At 34.7% G+C, this 18609-nt stretch overlaps 1 protein-coding gene across 1 annotated transcript in view; it reads left to right on the forward strand.

Moving 5' to 3' along the window:
* Positions 1-18609, forward strand: part of Nubp1 (NUBP iron-sulfur cluster assembly factor 1) — a 192854-nt gene that overhangs the window by 32450 nt on the left and 141795 nt on the right. The window contains exon 4 of the mRNA XM_090406875.1: positions 16485-16553. Within this exon, the coding sequence (XP_090263001.1) occupies positions 16485-16553 (69 nt within the window). The remainder of the gene's footprint in view (positions 1-16484; positions 16554-18609) is intronic.

Raw genomic sequence — 18609 nt, forward strand, 5'->3', positions numbered from 1 at the left:
CTGAATGTGAGAATTACAGGGGTATTTCCTTCCTAAATGTTCCTGGTAAGATTCATGCACATATACTTGAGAAATGGCTAAGAACAGTTGTGGAAGGGAAGCTTGGTGAAGAACAAGCTGGATTTAAGCCAAATAGATGTTGTCTGGACCAGATTTTCACTTTAAGACAAATAGTTAAGAAACCTTGGGAATATCACATGGATTTGTATTTAAGTTTTGTTGATCTAAAAAAGGCATATGCCAATGTGCCAAGAGGAAAGCTCTTCAAAATGCTACAGTTGTGTGGTGTAAATGGGATATTATATTGAGCAATAAATAGTCTTTATTTAAGCCATAAGTCAGCGGTTAGAAGTGCAGGAAGATGGTTGGATGTTAAATCAGGTGTGTGACAAAGGTCACATTATCTCCACTGTTATTCATTATCTATATGGATCACATTATGAAGGAAAGTGGTATTAAATCTGATATTAAAATTTGTGATGTTAATCTTAGCTGCGTAGCTCAGTCAGTATAGACGAAGCCCTCTGATCAGAAAGACCTGGGTTCAATTCCAGTCTACGATGTGAGGAACCTTTACCTTTTCTCTTTCGACTAAAATTGAGTTAATCAGTCTCATACAGAGGTGGAGGGTTTTTCCTCCTGATTACTTGGGTTTTAATCCCTCAAAACAATCAAACCAGTCCTGTGAACACACATGGCTACAGTCATAAATATACTATGGCAAGGAAGGCAACAGGAAACCACTTGACTCATAATCATCTCCTAGTATGGTAGCATATTGCTACCCCCACCAACCATATGGCTGAAGGAATAGAATAAAAATCTTATCTCCTTGCTTTATGCAGATAATGTTATACTTCTGAATAAATCACAAGTCTGCAAGATTCCCTGATTAAATTGAATAACAGTTGTAATAAATTTGGTATGAACATCAACAATGAAAAGATAAAGACAATGAAAATAGACAGAAATATTGAAAACCTCAACTGTTTCCTGACTGGTGAACCTATAGAACTTCTTCTTCTTATTGTGCTATCTTCTATCGAAGGTCAGCGACCATCTTGGCGAACAAACTGCACTCTTGTGCTAATCTGAGCAGTTGTGCACTGCTCTTTCCTGTCCACGTCTTGATGTTGTCAAACCATGATATTCTTTTTCTTCCTCTAGTTCCTTTGCCACCAATTCTTCCTATCAAAATAGTTTGTAGAAGTTGGTATTTGCTGTTTCTCATGATGTGGCCAAGATATGATGTTTTTTGTTTCTTGATTATTTGTACAAGATGTTTAGCTTTTTACCAATGGATTTTAAGACATCTTCATTGGTAATTTTTTCTGTCCATGATATCTTTAGCATTCTTCTGTATAGCCACATCTCAAAGGCTTCGATTTTCTTGATGGTTGTCGCCTCAATGTCCATGTTTCAACTCCATAGAGCAGAATAGACCACACGTAGCATTTCAGCATTCAGCATCTGACTTCAATGTTTAGGTCTTTATTGCAGAACAGTGTTCTCATTTTCATGAAGGACTGCCATGCAACTTCAATCCTTGTCTTTATATCTATTTCTGGATTCCACCGTTCATTAAGCCAGCAACCAAGATATTTAAATCTTGACACTTGATCAATATTTTCCCCATTGAGTGTCAGTTTCATTGATGAGGCTGGATGTTTGCTGATGATCGTGTATTTTGTCTTGTTGATGTTTATATTTATTCCCATTCTTTGGCTTTCTGTGTATACTCTGTCAATGAGTTTTTGGAGATCCATAATATTATCTGCAATTAGCACGGTGTCATCTGCATATCGAAGGTTGTTAACAATCTTTCCATTTATTGTGATTCCCTCTGAACATTCTTCCAATGCTTTTTTAAAGATTACCTCTGCATATATGTTGAACAGGAGTGGTGGGAGCACACATCCTTGTCTCACTCCTCTTGATGTTAATATCACTGGTGGTAATGTTGTCTAATTGAACGGTAGCTGACTGATTCCAATACAGATTGATTTGTTATTAGTCTTATGTCTTGTTCGTCTAGCCTTATTTGTTGAAGGACTTCTATTAAGTTAGTGTGTCTGACTTTGTCGAATGCTTTTTCAAAATCTATGAAACACATAAAGACAGATTTCTGTTTTTCTATGCATTTTTGTGGTATCCGGAGAGTTCATCAAAAAACAGTTTACCGAAAGACAATTCATCGAAGGCAATTCATCGAACAACAATTCATCGAAAAAGCAATTCACCGAATAAACAATTCATCGAAAATCAGTTTATCGAACAACAATTAATCGAAAAAGCAATTCATCAAAAGACGATTCCCCAAAAAAGCAATTCACCGTTGAGCAGTTAATCGAAAAGACAATTCATCGAAAAATCACAATTCATCGAAAATACAGTTCACCGAAAAATTAATTATAAGGCATGTGGGGGCGAAGATGTGTGTGCATTTATTTATTTTTTTGTTTGTTTTGGATTATTTTGAGAGGTATATATCTTTTTATTATCCTACTATTTATAACTAGTATTTATCCTACTTCGTTCGGAAAGCGATTTTTTGGTGGGGCATACTGGTTGCAGTGAATGATAGCCACTGAGGCGGGTATAGTTGAGATGTTAAAAGAACATTTCATAAAGGGATTTCATCCTCGTGAAATTTTTTAGCTCATATTCTAACCGTTGATGAAACATGGCTTCGTCACTATGACCCAGAGAACAAACAACAGTCAATGGAGTGGAGACACAAAGGTTCTCCATGGCCAAAGAAGTTTCGAACCAAACAGTCAGCAGGGAAAGTTCTTGCCATTGTCTTTTAGGATATGGATGGTGTAATCCTTACCTTACCTCAAGAAAGGTGAAACTGTTACAGCAGCTCTGAAGGAATTGAAGGAGGTACTGAAGGAAAATCGGTTCGAGAAACTAAGCAGAGGCGTGTTGCTTTTGCAGGACAATGCACCTACTTATGAAATCCAACAGACAATATACGACTTGCGATTTCAATATCTACCTCAAACACCATATTCACCAGGACTGGCCACAGGGCCAACCCTAGAAATTTTGTCGCCAAGTGCAGTAGCATATTTTTCCGCCCCTTCCCCTTAAAAAAACTCTTTTAATGACATCTTAAAAGCCATGATATTAATCTAGGCTTCAACATCTCTGATCATATATTCTAAATAGCAGTTAGCAAATAAAAATTCATACGTTAATGAAAAAGGATCATAAACTATATTTTTTACATAGAGAGAGAGAGAGAGAGAGAGATTTCCTCTTAATGTGCAGTATAATGAAATGATTCTAAACATGTTATTGTACTTCGGGATCTTTTAATTTTTAATGGGGGGGGGTTGGGGGCACAAAAATTTTGCACTCAGGCAGCGCAAACCCACGGAACGGCCCTGAAGATCAGTCACTAAGAGTTGTGTAGATTCTAGTTAATTGTTAAGAAAAGTTAATTGCTCTCCACATGTTTACTTGTGGCACCAAATAATGAATGAATAATTCCAGGAAAAAAAAAGTTTCTTTTCCAGGCATTAAAAAATACACAGCCTACATATTTACAAATGAATTGTAAGAATAAATTGCCAGTAGACAGTGTCATTTCCTGATCATGTTATCAGGAAATGAAAGTTTATGCTAAGAAAGAAGATATATATATATATATTCAAGATACCAAGTAATTTTATATTAACTTAGTTTTAATCCTATTTCCCAAGTAAGCAAACAGACAAGAAAGTCAAGTTTGTGCCTGTAAGTAGTGGAAGTCCAAGGCAACTCTTGGTAATGCCAGTCGAGGCAACTCGTGGTAAAGGTGGATAAAGCTCTGATCACTTTTCTTAGTATACTTTATTAGTATATTACTTTTTATTAGTTATTATTTAGTTATATATTATTATATATATTATATTATACATACATATATATATATATATAATATATATATAGTTATATATATTATATATTAGTTAGTTAGTTATTAGTATTATACACACTAAAAAAGTGATCAGAACTTTATCCACCTTTACCAAGAGTTGCCTCGACTGGCAATACCAAGAGTTGTCTTGGACTTGCACTACTTGCAGGTGCAAACTCGACTTTCTTGTCTGTTTGCTAACTTGGGAAATAGGATTAAAACCAAGTTTATATAAAATTATTTGGTATCTTGAATACATAATATACCCATATATATATATATATATATATATATATATATATATATAGTTCTGTAGTACGCAAGTTTACATTACTGAAATACATGAACTTAATTACGAAAGGAATATTAGCCACATTTTTTTTTACATAGAGAAAGCAAAGCATTCACTATGAAATTTCTTCACGTACCATGATGCACGGATGTCAAAAATAGACTGAAAGTATAAATGCTTGTAATCTTTTTTTTTTTTTTTACTAAATTTAAAAAATTAAAATAAACATCGATATTTCTTAGGCAACCAAAACGAAACGAGAGAGAGGGTTCGCTATGAAATAGTAAATTGACGGAAAGAAGAATAAACATCGATATCGCCCTACCTAAGTAAACTCAAAGAGACCACACATAAAAATCAGAATTACATTAGTTGGGATGTCTTTCTAAATATAAAAAATGAATTCATTTACGGCGCCATACCATTTTTGCAGAAAATGTTGTGATATTTTCAGCTATTTTGCCTAGTTAAAGTTATGTTTGCAGTTTAGCATCATTCTACATGTCTAGAAAGAGTGATATCTAATGTTAAGGGAAAAAACAATAAATTGATAATTTCGACTGACTGCACAGGAGCCCTAAACTATCGCGAGAAAGTGCAGTTTCTGTGGACATCTGACCTACGGTTCAAATCTTTGAACGATAGTTGTTTCAGATGTCGAATAAACTAGATTACTAAGTGTGTGTGTGTGTGTGTGTGTGTGTGTGTGGTGTTTTCGTTTTCTTCCCAACAGTAACCTGTCAGGAGGTTATTTATTGTTTATCGTATGGCAATCTACATAAAGTTATAAAAGTATATTTACAAAAATGGGTACAGATATGTAAAAAGTAAAATAAAAAAAAAGTGTAAATGATAAATAATTACAGTAAAACAGGCAGTTACACGTTTGACAGACAAAGCACTTATAATTTAAGATCATGTTCTCTGATCCAGTCTATAGAAGGCTGTGTCGCCTCTAGGAAGTCGCTCCTTTGACCCGTATATGCGCGAAGACTGCACTCAATGCAAATATGATGGATTGATTTGTTCGGTTGTCCACAGTCACACTCCGGTGAGGGAATTTTCCTCCACTTGTACAGAAAACTTGCACATCTTCTATTGCATACGAATCCTGTTCAGTGTTATCCATGTCTTTCCATTTCCACACCCGGGATACAGGGGTACGCCGGCCATGTGCGCAATGTGTGCGACGCACACTGGCGCCAGGATAGTAAAGGCGCCAAAGAGGAGGAAATATTTAAAAAAAAAAACGTTTTTTTTAAAGTGATTTTTTTATTGGAGGGGAGGATAGGGGCGCCAACTAAAGTTTTGCACACAGGTACCAGACACTACTGGCGCTCCCCTGCCGGGATGTTGAAGCAGCTACTATCAAACTAAATTTTGAGTTGGGCATTAGTATTTATGCTCCACACTCGTTTCCATTAATTTTTAGTATTTTAATTAATCATTCTCAGATGTTTATCTTCACGAAGAGGGGGGGGGGGGCTTTCTTGATTTCAATCTGTTAAGCTATAGTTCTGATATGTCATTATGTATAGGCAATACGGTATTTCTGAGTACTTTGTCATATTCTCGTGACAGAGCATCACTTCTTAGATTTGGTGGTATTATGTTGCTTAGCATTGTAAGCCAATAAATAGGAGTTGTTTTAATCGTTCCAGATATAAGTCGCATGGTGCTGTTAAGCTGATCGTCAGTTATCAATGGTAGTATAGCTCCTGTATATATTGTTTTCAGCGCTCATCGGCCTAATCCCTCAATCTCAATTTTACATCTCTTGTTACTCCTAGGTATTTTAGCTGACTGGCTACCTTGAGAACTTCGACCTTTGGAAAGACCGTTATGGGTTGTTTTGATTATTTGAGACAAATGTGGAGTATTTTAGTCCAGCGCTTCCCAAACTGTGGGCACGGCCCCTTGAGAGCCGTTAGTTTTGTTGAGAAGTCTCAGATATAAGTTGTATTGTGCTGTTAAGCTGACCGTCAATTATAATTGACGGTCATTCATAAATAAATTATTCATATATTTATTTATGAATAATTGTTTATATATGAATAATTATTCACTTAAAAGTGAATAATTATTCATGTTGCAGAAAAGGTAGATAATAGATAATATATTATTCATAAACTGTTATTTGTGTTTCTTTCTGGTTTATCTTTTAAAAGTACTTATATTATCACATTTTTGAAATCAGTGGCTGAAATCAACAATTTCATCATTGAATATAAAGTTGCATCATAAACGAAGAATTTAAAGAATTTTTGTAGAACGCACTTAGAACTTTTATTAGATAGCTACAAGCATCACAGTTTTCCATAGTGTCAATAGTAATGGGAAACCTAGAGCATGCTGCCTTTCCACAATTAAGAAAGAAATGTAATCAAAAATTATGAAATTAGCTCAGATTGAGATTTTAATGAGATACAACTACATATCCTATTCTCTGCAGTTAAAAGAAATCGTAAGGAGAACGCTTAAGTTATCACAAAGATATTTAATATTTAATATATTTAACATTTAATTTCATTTCCATCTCCTAATGGGGTATTAGGGTTGAAGTTATTTCCATTGTCGAAGTTCCTTCAGAATTCAGAATTTTTATAGAATACACTTAGAGCTTTCACTAGAAAGCTACAAGCATCACAGATTCCATAGTGTGACCTATTTATTTATTTATTTATTTATTTATTTATTCTATCAAAAGCAAGCAGGCCAGAAGAACATATTTAATATTCACTTAGACATTACACAGTCATCGAAGCCTTAGTCCATTCAGCCGAAGCATATTTATGCCGCAGATATTTGCATATGGAAAGTCATTAGTGTGAAACCCATAAAATTCAAATGAATAAACTACACATATGGCATCCTCGAAAACATTTAGTTGTTTAGGAATATACCCTAAGATAGCAGTTTGAGAGCCAAGAGCCATCAACCACAAACAAAACAAGAAACCAAAAAAAAGTCACATCACGAAGCTACAGGCAAAAACTCAAAATAATTAACACAAACAGAAATCTTGAATGTTTTATTTAATGCGACAGATTTCACTCCCGTTTGTATCTTATAGCTTGATTTGATTTTTAATAATTTGTAAAATTATTAAAACTACACTTTCAACTTGTGAACTACACTTTCCAGTTGTCATGGTGGATAATCAACAGCTTATAATATAATATATATAATATAGTATAATTATATGTAATATAATATAATAATATATATGTGAAAAGTTTTTTAACTTGGGTATATACTATGTTAAAGATACCAAGCAATTTTCTAAACTCGGTTTTAATCCTTTTTCGCAAGTAAGCATACAGACAGATAAGTGAAGTTTGAGCCTGAGGTATTTTCAGGTATGAGGCAACTCGTCGTAAAGGTGAAGTATGCTCTGATCACTTTCCCTTAGTATCTCCCCTAATGATAATAATCCTCTACTGACCACATGCAATAATCCAAAACAGGAAAGAGAATTGGTATACAAATGCAGTGTTTAAAATGAGTAAATTAAAATGAATAAATAAATAAGGATGCACTAACAAAGATTATCGGAAACGAGAAGACTAGATTTCAGAAAAATAGGTAATAAAAAGAAGTATAGAAAACAACAAAAACGACTGTCTTCAGTTTACAATGTAGAGTAATAATGCTTAAGAAACTTGCAGTGTTATGTTTTGAATAGTATTCTAAAATAAATGCACATTATTGCAAAAATTGAAATGTAACATAATATGTATAATATAATATGTATAATAATATATATAATATATATAATATATGTCACTGAATAATTGTATTTCCTTACTAATTCTCATATGATTAATTTATTATCAGTATACGAAAGTTGCTGGTAATTGCAATTACACATGGAAAATAACGGGAATATAAAAGGAGGGCAAGTTTATTACATTATACATATAAAAGCAAGAGAAAATGCATCACTACCAGCCTAAGTGTAAATAAGTCTGGTAAACTGAATGAAAATGGAAAAGTTATTTGAAAAAAAAAAAGTTCAGCAAAATCAGATAACATACATATAAACTATATGATCCATTTACAGTGTAATATCACTGAAAATCAGTTCGCGCGGTTAGCCTCGTGGCTATGCGCTTCGCAACCGTACTCCTGGGGGAAGGAGTGTCCTAGGTTCGATTCCCGTCAGTGACGTGAGGAACTTAAGGATCTGCCATAGCCAAGTTAGCCGGTCTTGGGAGTGAACAGTAGGGTTTTTTCCACCAGTTTATCTGGAGTTTTTCATCCCGCAAGCAGCCAAACCGGTCCAGTGAATATTATTATTATTATTATTTTCGGGCTACTCCAGGGAGTCCTTAGACTCATCGAGGGAGGCCCTAAACATCATGTCCACACAACTATACGACATTCTCACAGTATCTATCATACCTTGCCTTGGACTCGCTCACTGTCATAGCACCCACAACAGACTCTGGCAGCTTATTTCACTCATTTACCACTCTAAAAGTAAAGAACCCAACTCTAACACCGCTGCTAACCACACTCTTGCCCAGCTTCCATAGGTGTCCCCTAGTTCTCCCACCACCAGTCCTGATCTCAAAAATATCCTCTGAATTAATCTTTTAGAATCCTTTTAGCAATTTGAATGTCTCAATCATATCTCCCCTTTTCCGCCTATCAACCAGTTTCTGCAACCCACAAATCTTCAACCTGTTCTCATATGGTTCATTCCATAGACCTATCATCTTAGTCACTCGCCTCTGGATCCTCTCCACCTCCTCCCCATCGAGAAGGAACCGAGGTTACCAAATCTGGGCACAGTAGTAAAGATGAGGTCCTCTCAAGGTTCGGTACAGAGGTACAATAACTTGCTTGTTTCTGCTCGTCAAGGTATTTTTCAACAACCAAGTGAGTTGATGAGCTGATTTAGCTACTTTTGCAATGTGCCCCCTAAACTTCATCTCCCTATCCACCAACACTCCCAAGTCCCTGGCCTCATCAATCTCTTGGAGTACAGTTCCACCCATGTGGTATACTGCTGCTAATCTTTTCACCCCAAAATGCATAACCTTACATTTTGTCACATTAAATTGACATCCATTCTCCTTAGCCCAGAACTCCAATCTATCTAAGTCATCCTGCATTCCTCCAGCTAAGAGGATTACTATCAAATATTTCTAAGACGTAGATTACTTCAGAAATAGCAACCATAATCAGAAGTAGAAGTAAAAATATTTAGATTATTTTAAGAAAAAGAAACAAAAATCTGAAATTTCTACTGAACTTTCTTTTGTGTGGTATGCATATAAGCAGTTTTACACGTTGAAAATGTAGCATAGTGTTTCTAAAATTTCAAATAATTTCAGCAGACAGTAGAACAGCTGATTTAAGATGGCAAAGAAAGATTACAGAATTAGAATCTTCACGGTACAACAATATTATTCTCTTATTTCTTTTGTCAAAATGGTAAAATGGAGTAATAGATTTTGAATACTATCTGGAAACTTTTTCAAACCTGTAGAAATTAAGAGTGGTTATGTAATTGAATTGCAGGAGAAAATAAGGAGTGGGGGGGCGTAAGCATTAGAATTTCTTCTAAATAAGCATAAATTTTGAATCATTCTGTATATGATATCCTTCATATTATATTTTCAACATATCTACGGTGGTTACGCACTGGATATTATCGTAATGTACATCCTACAAGAAAAAAAAAAAATATATATATATATATATACTCTCATATAAATCCAGTATAAGTCTGCTTCCCTAAATAAACTGAATAAATACTGTATTAAATTTGGTGTGAAAATCAACAATAAAAAGACGAAATGTGAACTGCATCCTGAATGGAGAACTTACAGAAGAAGCATAATATTTCAGCTATTTAGGCACAATTTTTAGTAAAGTTGGCAAATTTAAAATTTTAAATATGGAAATAGACAACAGAATTAGCAAAGCTGGTATGGTAGGAAGGAAAAAGAACAAAGTTTCATGGAATTAGAGAAATTATTCAGAACACTAAAACTAGCTGTATACAAGACAGTGTTTGAACCAGTTTTAAAAAATTATGGATCTGAAAGCTGGTTTAGAAAGAAAAAAAAACACTATCAAAGTCTAGAGAGCGCAGATATTAGAGAGAAAGATTAGGAGCGTGAATAGAGGGCATCAATGGCAATATCATTAAAAACAACGATATGAGGAAAGAACTCAACATTGCTAGCATTGAACAATTTGTTAATCTCAATACATTAGGTTTTTTTTTTATTTTATTTATTTATTTTTTACACTCAGCAGCTCATGTCTTATCAATAATAGAAGATATCTCAAAAATGCTAATATTTTGTTGTAAATCAACTTCTTATAACACAGAAGTATTCATTTTTACTCAGGAATTGATAAATTTTTACTACTTCTGTTTTGTCCGAAGACTACAATGAAAATGTTCATGTACCATTAAAGAAACTTTCACTTCAACAGATGCTATAATGCAGAAGCTAGAAAACAGGTGGCTTTGTTTAACACTGAATACAGTAAAAAGACATTTATGTATTGCGATGGCAAATAAGTTTGTTCAGTTTATGCGTTAGTAAAAGTTTACGCCTTTACGAAATTTATCTTCACTGCATTTACTTTTTATATCGTTATCAATGCAATATCATTTCAATTTTCTAGCGAATAACATTTTCAGCGAATTTTTTCTGCAATCAATAGTTCGCGAGATGAATTTTTCTGATTTTTCCTCGCGATGAATTGTTCGGTCACGAACATAGCCATAAGTAAAAATCGGAAAAAGTAATCATTTGGGAAAATAACTCTTTTACTTAATTATTTATACACGAATATAAATGTACGCAAAAGAAGAAATCCATCGGAATCAAATCGGGACTGCGCGGTGGCCACAAGCAGTGGGATACGCGCAGTCGCCATAATGTGGAGTTGCTCCATCATGCTGGAAAATGAGGCCCTACACATTCTCAATCTGGGAAACACAAATTTCTCTAGCATATTTAGGTATGCCACTCTCGTAGTCGTCTCCTCATGGAAAAAATGGCTCAACAATGTGATCATGCACGATCGCATTGTTGAGCCATTTTTTCGAACCAACTCGAAAATTCCAAAACAGAAAAATCAACTTTAAGAAACATCTCATCTCTGGAAAATGGAAGACTACAAAAAAACTTGGCGTGAATGTATAAAAAAAAGTCCTCCATCCTAAATTTATTTTCTACAAAACTGCAGAAACCGAGAAGAGAAAAATTCGACAGCCCATTTAATGAAACTGCTGAAAAAGACGTCAGCATCCTACGTTTATCAAGGATGTCAAGCGCCTTTATCAGGGCGTTTAACCTGAAGGTGAGTTAGCCTGTCTCATACGAGGATGGAAGGTTTTCCTCTCTGAAATTTTTTCTTTGTTTTTTTCTTGCCGAAAAACAAGCGAACCGAATAGGAAAAACACGCAGTGATTTAAGGCCAGTTGCTTCTTCCTTAATTCAAAACAGCTCAATCCAATTCCAATTTCCTTTAGCACTGTGTTTTCTAACTGTAATCTGCCGACCACTGGCATCCTTCAAAAGTCGAATAAGACTTCCAACCGCTGCTCATCTAAATATAACACTAGATGAGTATGCTTCTAAAAGGTTTACAGGTTTGTTTTTTAAGACTCTTTATTCATCATTCCATATTTTATTATTTTCCTTTCCTAGAGAATATTTTAACCTTTTATTTATTTTTTTTTTTTAACAAACTGTACCGATCACCTCCTCAAAACCCAGAAATATACCCACACATATACTCATTAGTATTCTTAGCCTATTCCTTCCCTTATTAACTGCAATTACTTGCTTTCGAGGTTATTCGGGAGATAAGTGCATGTGGCACTCCTGTCGTTGAGGAATAACAGAAACAGGAGTAAATAAGTGAAACATGATTGAAAAATCTTCAGGAATGAAATTTTTCAAGTTTTCCAATATTTTTACTCTGAATTCCTGTATATTTTATTATTATATTGTGAAAAATATTTACATAAAAATCAATTTATTATTATTAGTAGTAGTAGTAGTAATATTAATGATTAATACTATTTTCCCTCATCCTCCTCAATATAATGATTGTTGGTATAGCAATGCTGCTTTACTAAGGAATAATTACAGAACAATATGGATTCTTATTTTCTTTCTTGTCCGATATGCCTATTTCCAGGAGGAAAAGCCTAGTCATCTCAGTATTAGGCCTACTAACCTACGTTCAGTAAATTTATTTATTTATTACATTTATTAATGAAAAAATTTTATTTGGATTCCGTATTTGAAACTTTTACAAAAAAATGTCGAACCATTCCAGTTTTCAGTTCAGCTATATTCGGAGCGACAAAGAAAAATGTCGAAATTATGTATTACAATAACTCGCTGACTTAGCAGAAGTTTTCAGTACAAGAAGCTGAATGCACGGTTCAGTTTTAGTTCGTAATGGATCACTTTTATCATGATATTTCCGTAAAGAAGTTCCTAAATGATATTAGCAATTTTGCTCTGGCTGGATGAAATTAATGAAATTTTTAATTTCAACCGACTAGACTTATTGTGACAAAATTTGCTAGAACGAATTTCTTAGCCTATTCCTCCCCTTATTAACTGCAATTACATGTTTTCGAGGTTATTCGGGAGATAAGTGCATGTGGTACTCCTGTCTTCCCTACAGATAAATCGTTAACTGTACAATGAAGCAGGATGTACACTTACATTAAATGCTCTAAAATGCAAGAAAATAATTATTACGTTTCAATGACCGCTTCCATATGTTGTCTGTATCATGAGTAACGTTCCGCATTGTTACTGAACATTTTCTAAACAATAGTTTGCAAGAAAAATGACTTTTCGATGAATTATGAAAGAATTCATCGAAAAATTTTCGGTGAATTGTTTTTTCGACAAATTGTCGTTCGAGGAATTGGTCATTCGATGAATTTCCTTTTCGACGAATTGCCATTCGTTAAATTGTCGTTCGGCGAATTGCTTTTTCGATGAATTGCTGTTCGATGAATTGCATTCGGTGAATTGTCTTTCGATTAACTGTTTTTCGATGAATTTGCCTGTAACCTATTTTTGTATCAATATTTGGGTACAGAAAAGGGCCTCTCTAGTACCAAAACCATTCCGAAAGCCGAATTGTGTTTCACTTAGAGTTTCTTCACTTTTTCTATAAATATGATTCTGAATTACTTTCAAAAATATTTTTAATGTTTGGCTCATTAGACTAATAAGTCGGAAGTCACCACAGGAATTCGCTTTGGGTTTCTTTGGGACAGTGATAAATGTAGATTTGACCAATTTGAGAAATTCATCACTTTCATATATTTTATTAAATAGTTTTTCAAGAAGTTTGATGTTATCAGGTTCTATTAATTTTAAAAATTCTGTTTGCACACCATCTGGTCCACTGGCTTTTCCTGTTTTACTTGTTCATATAGCATTCTCTATTTCGCATTTCATGATTGCTGGTCCTTGAATGTTATCTTTTATATTTATGGGCTTCTGTCTAGTATCATTGAAAAGTTCTGTTACATATTTTATCCAAATGTGTGATTTATTCTCTTCTTCTAGAACTATCTTTCCATTTTCGTCTCTTAGAGACACTATTTGCTTTTTCCTCAGTTTTCCAGAAATTTCGTTGATTTTCTTATACAGATTGAAATTATCATGTTTCTTCTGAAGCAGTTCAATTTCAGTACATAAATTTTTCATCCAATTTTCCTTGGCTTCTTTTAATTTTTTCTTGATGATGTTATGTGTTTCTGTATACTTGGCAAGGTCTTTGTTTTTGTACATTCTTCTTGTATCAATAAGAGAAAGAATCTCATCTGTCATCCATTCCTGTTGTTTTATGTTATTCACATAACCTACTTCTTCAATACTTGTTGTTACGATGGCATTCTTTAAGCTATTCCAAAGAGATTCCACACTTTTATTTTCTTCTATGTTAATCTGTTGTAATCGCAGGTTAAGCTGTGTCTTGGCACTTTTATTTATGTTCGGGTCTTTCAGTTTTTCTACATCAATTTTCTTTTTCTTCTTTTGTGATTTTTTAGCTGATTTTAATCTAAGACGTACTTCTGCAACTATGGGATTGTGGTCTGATGAGATATCTGCTCCAGGATAAGTCTTTGCACTCTTTATGCTACTGTGGAATCTTTTATTTATCAGTATATAATCAATTTGATTTCGGACAGTGTTATGTTGATTATCTTGAGGCGATTTCCAAGTGTACAGTCTTCTGGGTGGAAGTTTAAACCAGGTATTTGCTATTGTTAGATCTTCTTCCTGACAGAACTGGACTAGGCGATCTCCTCTGTCGTTTCTGGTGCCTAAGCCATGTTCGCCAACAATTTCTCCATCACCCCCTCTTCCCACTTTTGCATTGAAGTCACCCATCGCTATGTTTATATCATATTTCTTTGTTAGGTTTTTAATCTATTTTAGGTGCTCATAAAACTCTTCAACATCTTCTTCACTTTTGTCAGCTGTGGGTGCATAAGCTTGGATGATATTTATGTTAATGGGGTTTCCCTTAAGTTGTAACAGCATTATCCTTTCAGAAAATGGAATCCAATTTATTATTGATTTATTGATTTCTTCATCTACTATTACAGCTACACCATGTCGATGTTTGTTCTCATCATTCCCAGAGTAATGCATTGTCGTATTATCTTGTTGACACTTTCCAGATCCTGGCCATCTTGTCTCGCAAATTCCCAAAATCCAGATGCCCAGTCTCTTCATTTCTCTTGTGGCATTTCTTAATTTGCCAGCTTCATACAGAGTTCTGACATTCCAAGTTGCAGTTTTAAAAGTGGACACCATTTTGAGCCCGGAGATTCTTCGCACCCCTGTCCCATTTAAGGGACGCCGGGAACTGGGGCCAATTGTAAGGGTTTGCTCGCCATGGTGGTTGTTCTGGAGATAAGGTAGAGCAGTAGTTTCTGCATTTGCTTTCTGCTCTGCAGTATTACAGACATACACAATATATAATTATATTGCCATCTGCAAATCTCTGATCACAAGCTTTTCCGTCATCATTTGGCTTCAATCTTGTGTCAGTGCTGCTTCCCAATGTCAGGGGCAGTGACCCCAGCAGGTGCTTATTTAATGGCGGCACTACTCGCCATGTCACCGAGTTGTCATTGGGCTTTGTGAGGTTTTAAGTGAAACAGAGTTGCAACTTCTGCTCCCCCACGCCCTGATAGCTCAGTCGCTGTGGTCCACGGCTGCTTATTCGCCAGATTGCTCTGCTTATATCGCAGCTAGCCTCCATATCATTAGTGAAGATGGCAAATTAAATATAGAAATAGAATTAGTAAAGCTGATACGGTAGGAAGTCAGCTGAATAAATTTATATGAAATAAAAAGAAATTAGTCGAGCACTAAATTAGCTGTATATAAGAGTGTTCAAACCAGTTGTCTGATTTCTGTGTTTAGAAATAAAACACTTGATCAGAGACTCGAGACCTCTGATATGAGAGTTTTGAGAAAGATTAGTGAAGTTAACAGATAACATCAATGGCAGTATCATATTAAAAATGTGTTTATTAGGAAAGAACTTGCCATTGTTAGCATTCAGGAATGTGTTAGTAGAGCTAATCTCAGGTGGTATGGTTACTTATATAGAATGGGAGAGGAAAGATTAGCAAAACAAGCGTTCTTTGCCAGGTTGGCAGGGAAAAAAAAAAACCAGAGGAAGACCAAGATGTAGATGGATTGATGCAGTGAAAAGTGCCTCAAAAGACAGAAATATATGATGTGATAATGAAGTTGAAAGTTTATTTTTCTCTTGGTTAGACTATAATAAATTTAGTTTAATCCTTTATCCAAGTGTGAGCAAACAAAGTTTGCTACTTATTATCTTCAGGACTGGGGTAAGGTAGTACAACACCAGGAAACTTGTAGCAAAGGTGGACCAAGCTACTATCACTCCTATCTCACTATCTCCCATAATGCAAAACACATCTCCTTGCAGATATGTATAATGTTATGCATTAAGGGAAGGGCCACTGCCCTTAATGGATATTCATATTCCATATTGTTGGAATACCTTATTGCTGAATGTTATGTGCACACTATCTGCACAATTTGTTTTGTAATATACTTATTAGTAAAGTTTGATTTGACTGTCTTTAATGTAACTCATACTTATTGTCATGTGCTGAAAATGCCAATATTATAAAGCTTTTTAGTAAAAGAATTTATTGAGTTTTTTTATTCTATGACTTCTCATTTATGAAAGTCACTATAAATGAAAGAATTTTTATAATAGGTTGCAGTTTTGGACATAGATATTTGTGGTCCTTCCATTCCTAGGGTTATGGGAGTTGAAAATGAACAGGTAAGTTGTAAACTATGTTTTTTAAGTTTTGCTTTCTGAGGCTGCCAATAAGACAGTTATGTAATTAGCATAAATATCAAAAAACTATAATTACTGCTCATCTAATTAATGTTTACACAGGTTTTATTTTTCTTTTGATCTAAAATAATTTTATCCTTGTGTTTTCTAACCATTCCACTAGCAGCACCCCTCTGAAACATAGGATTTGTGCATGTTATTCTTTTTACTGCTAATTGATCATTTCAGAAGAAAACTAATATTCATCTGCCATTAAGCCTGAATGTTGCTTTTGTTTTGTTCAAAATCTTGTGTTTAGTTCCTGCCAGTGTGGAACCTTAATTAAGAACATTACTTAAATTAAGGGGATATTAAATCCCACATAGTTTTAAAACCGAATAAGAAACTCAAAGATTGTTCAGAGAGTTTCTTGCCGAATATAGTAAACTATAAAGTATCGGCGACACTAGCGTTAGCCAATGCAAGTGATCCTAGTATGTAGTACAATACCAGGGCAGCTCGTTGCAAAGGTGGGGAAGTTCAGATCGCTATTCTTAGGTATTTTCCATAATGTAAAAACACATTTGCTAGGAAATGTATGCAGTTATTACATTATGGAGGAAGGTCACTACCCAGACCGGTTTCAGCCTTTTTTGAGGCTTCATCAGTGAGTAGCTAGACCTAATACCAAAGTGTATAGTGAAAAGAACTTATGTACTCTGCGAACGAGTTTTCCAAACAGGTGCAACCGTTAAGTTACTTAAGTATAAAGAGCTAATAAGCTTCATTTCGGCAATGAAAACATTACTTAAATTAAGGGGATATTAAATCCCACATAGTTTTAAAACCGAATAAGAAACTCAAAGATTGGAATCAGAGAGTTTCTTGCCGAATATAGTAAACTATAAAGTATCGGCGACACTAGCGTTAGCCAATGCAAGTGATCCTAGTACGTAGTACAATACCAGGGCAGCTCATTGCAAAGGTGGGGAAGTTCAGATCGCTATTCTTAGGTATTTTCCATAATGTAAAAACACATTTCCTAGGAAATGTATGCTATTACATTATGGAGGGAGGTCACTACCCAGACCGGTTTCAGCCTTTTTTGAGGCTTCATCAGTGAGTAGCTAGACCTAATACCAAAGTGTATAGTAATGTTTTCATTGCCGAAATGAAGCTTATTAGCTCTTTATACTTAAGTAACTTAACGGTTGCACCTGTTTGGAAAACTCGTTCGCAGAGTACATAAGTTCTTTTCGCTATACACTTTGGTATTAGGTCTAGCTACTCACTGATGAAGCCTCAAAAAAGGCTGAAACTGGTCTGGGTAGTGACCTCCCTCCATAATGTAATAACAGCATACATTTCCTAGGAAATGTGTTTTTACATTATGGAAAATACCTAAGAATAGCGATCTGAACTTCCCCACCTTTGCAACGAGCTGCCCTGGTATTGTACTACGTACTAGGATCACTTGCATTGGCTAACACTAGTGTCGCCGATACTTTATAGTTTACTATATTCGGCAAGAAACTCTCTGATTCCAATCTTTGAGTTTATTATTCGGTTTTAAAACTATGTGGGATTTAATATCCCCTTAATTTAAGTAATGTTTTCATTGCCGAAATGAAGCTTATTAGCTCTTTATACTTAAGTTAATTAAGAACTTTTCACCTGAAAACAAGTTAGCCAGTCTCATTCTGCAGAACATGCATACCAACCAGAAGAGAACATGTACAATTTACAGTCCCTTACCTCTCCCAGTTGATGACTGGCACTTTCATAGCCACCCAAAAAAGGATGCATTCAGCTGTGGCGCAGCAGAATCAGAAGATAAGGTTAAAATCAAAATGATTGTGGATATATTTTGGCAAGTTTAACTGTCTTTTTTGTTTGCACATGTACTAAAAAAATTAAATAAAAATAAAGCATTTGTCATTCCTCTAAATCAATTCTTAAGAAAATGGCTACAGGAAAGCCTTCTTGTTTTAAGGAAAATTAAAAATATTTTTTTATGCTACCTAAAAGCAAAAAGAATTGAGTTTCTTTCTTATGCAAT

The sequence above is a fragment of the Typopeltis vanoorti genome, chromosome 17 (assembly GCF_054136105.1).
Source record: "Typopeltis vanoorti isolate ZY-2024b chromosome 17, IOZ_Tvanoo_1.0, whole genome shotgun sequence".
Lineage (NCBI taxonomy): Eukaryota > Metazoa > Arthropoda > Arachnida > Uropygi > Thelyphonidae > Typopeltis > Typopeltis vanoorti.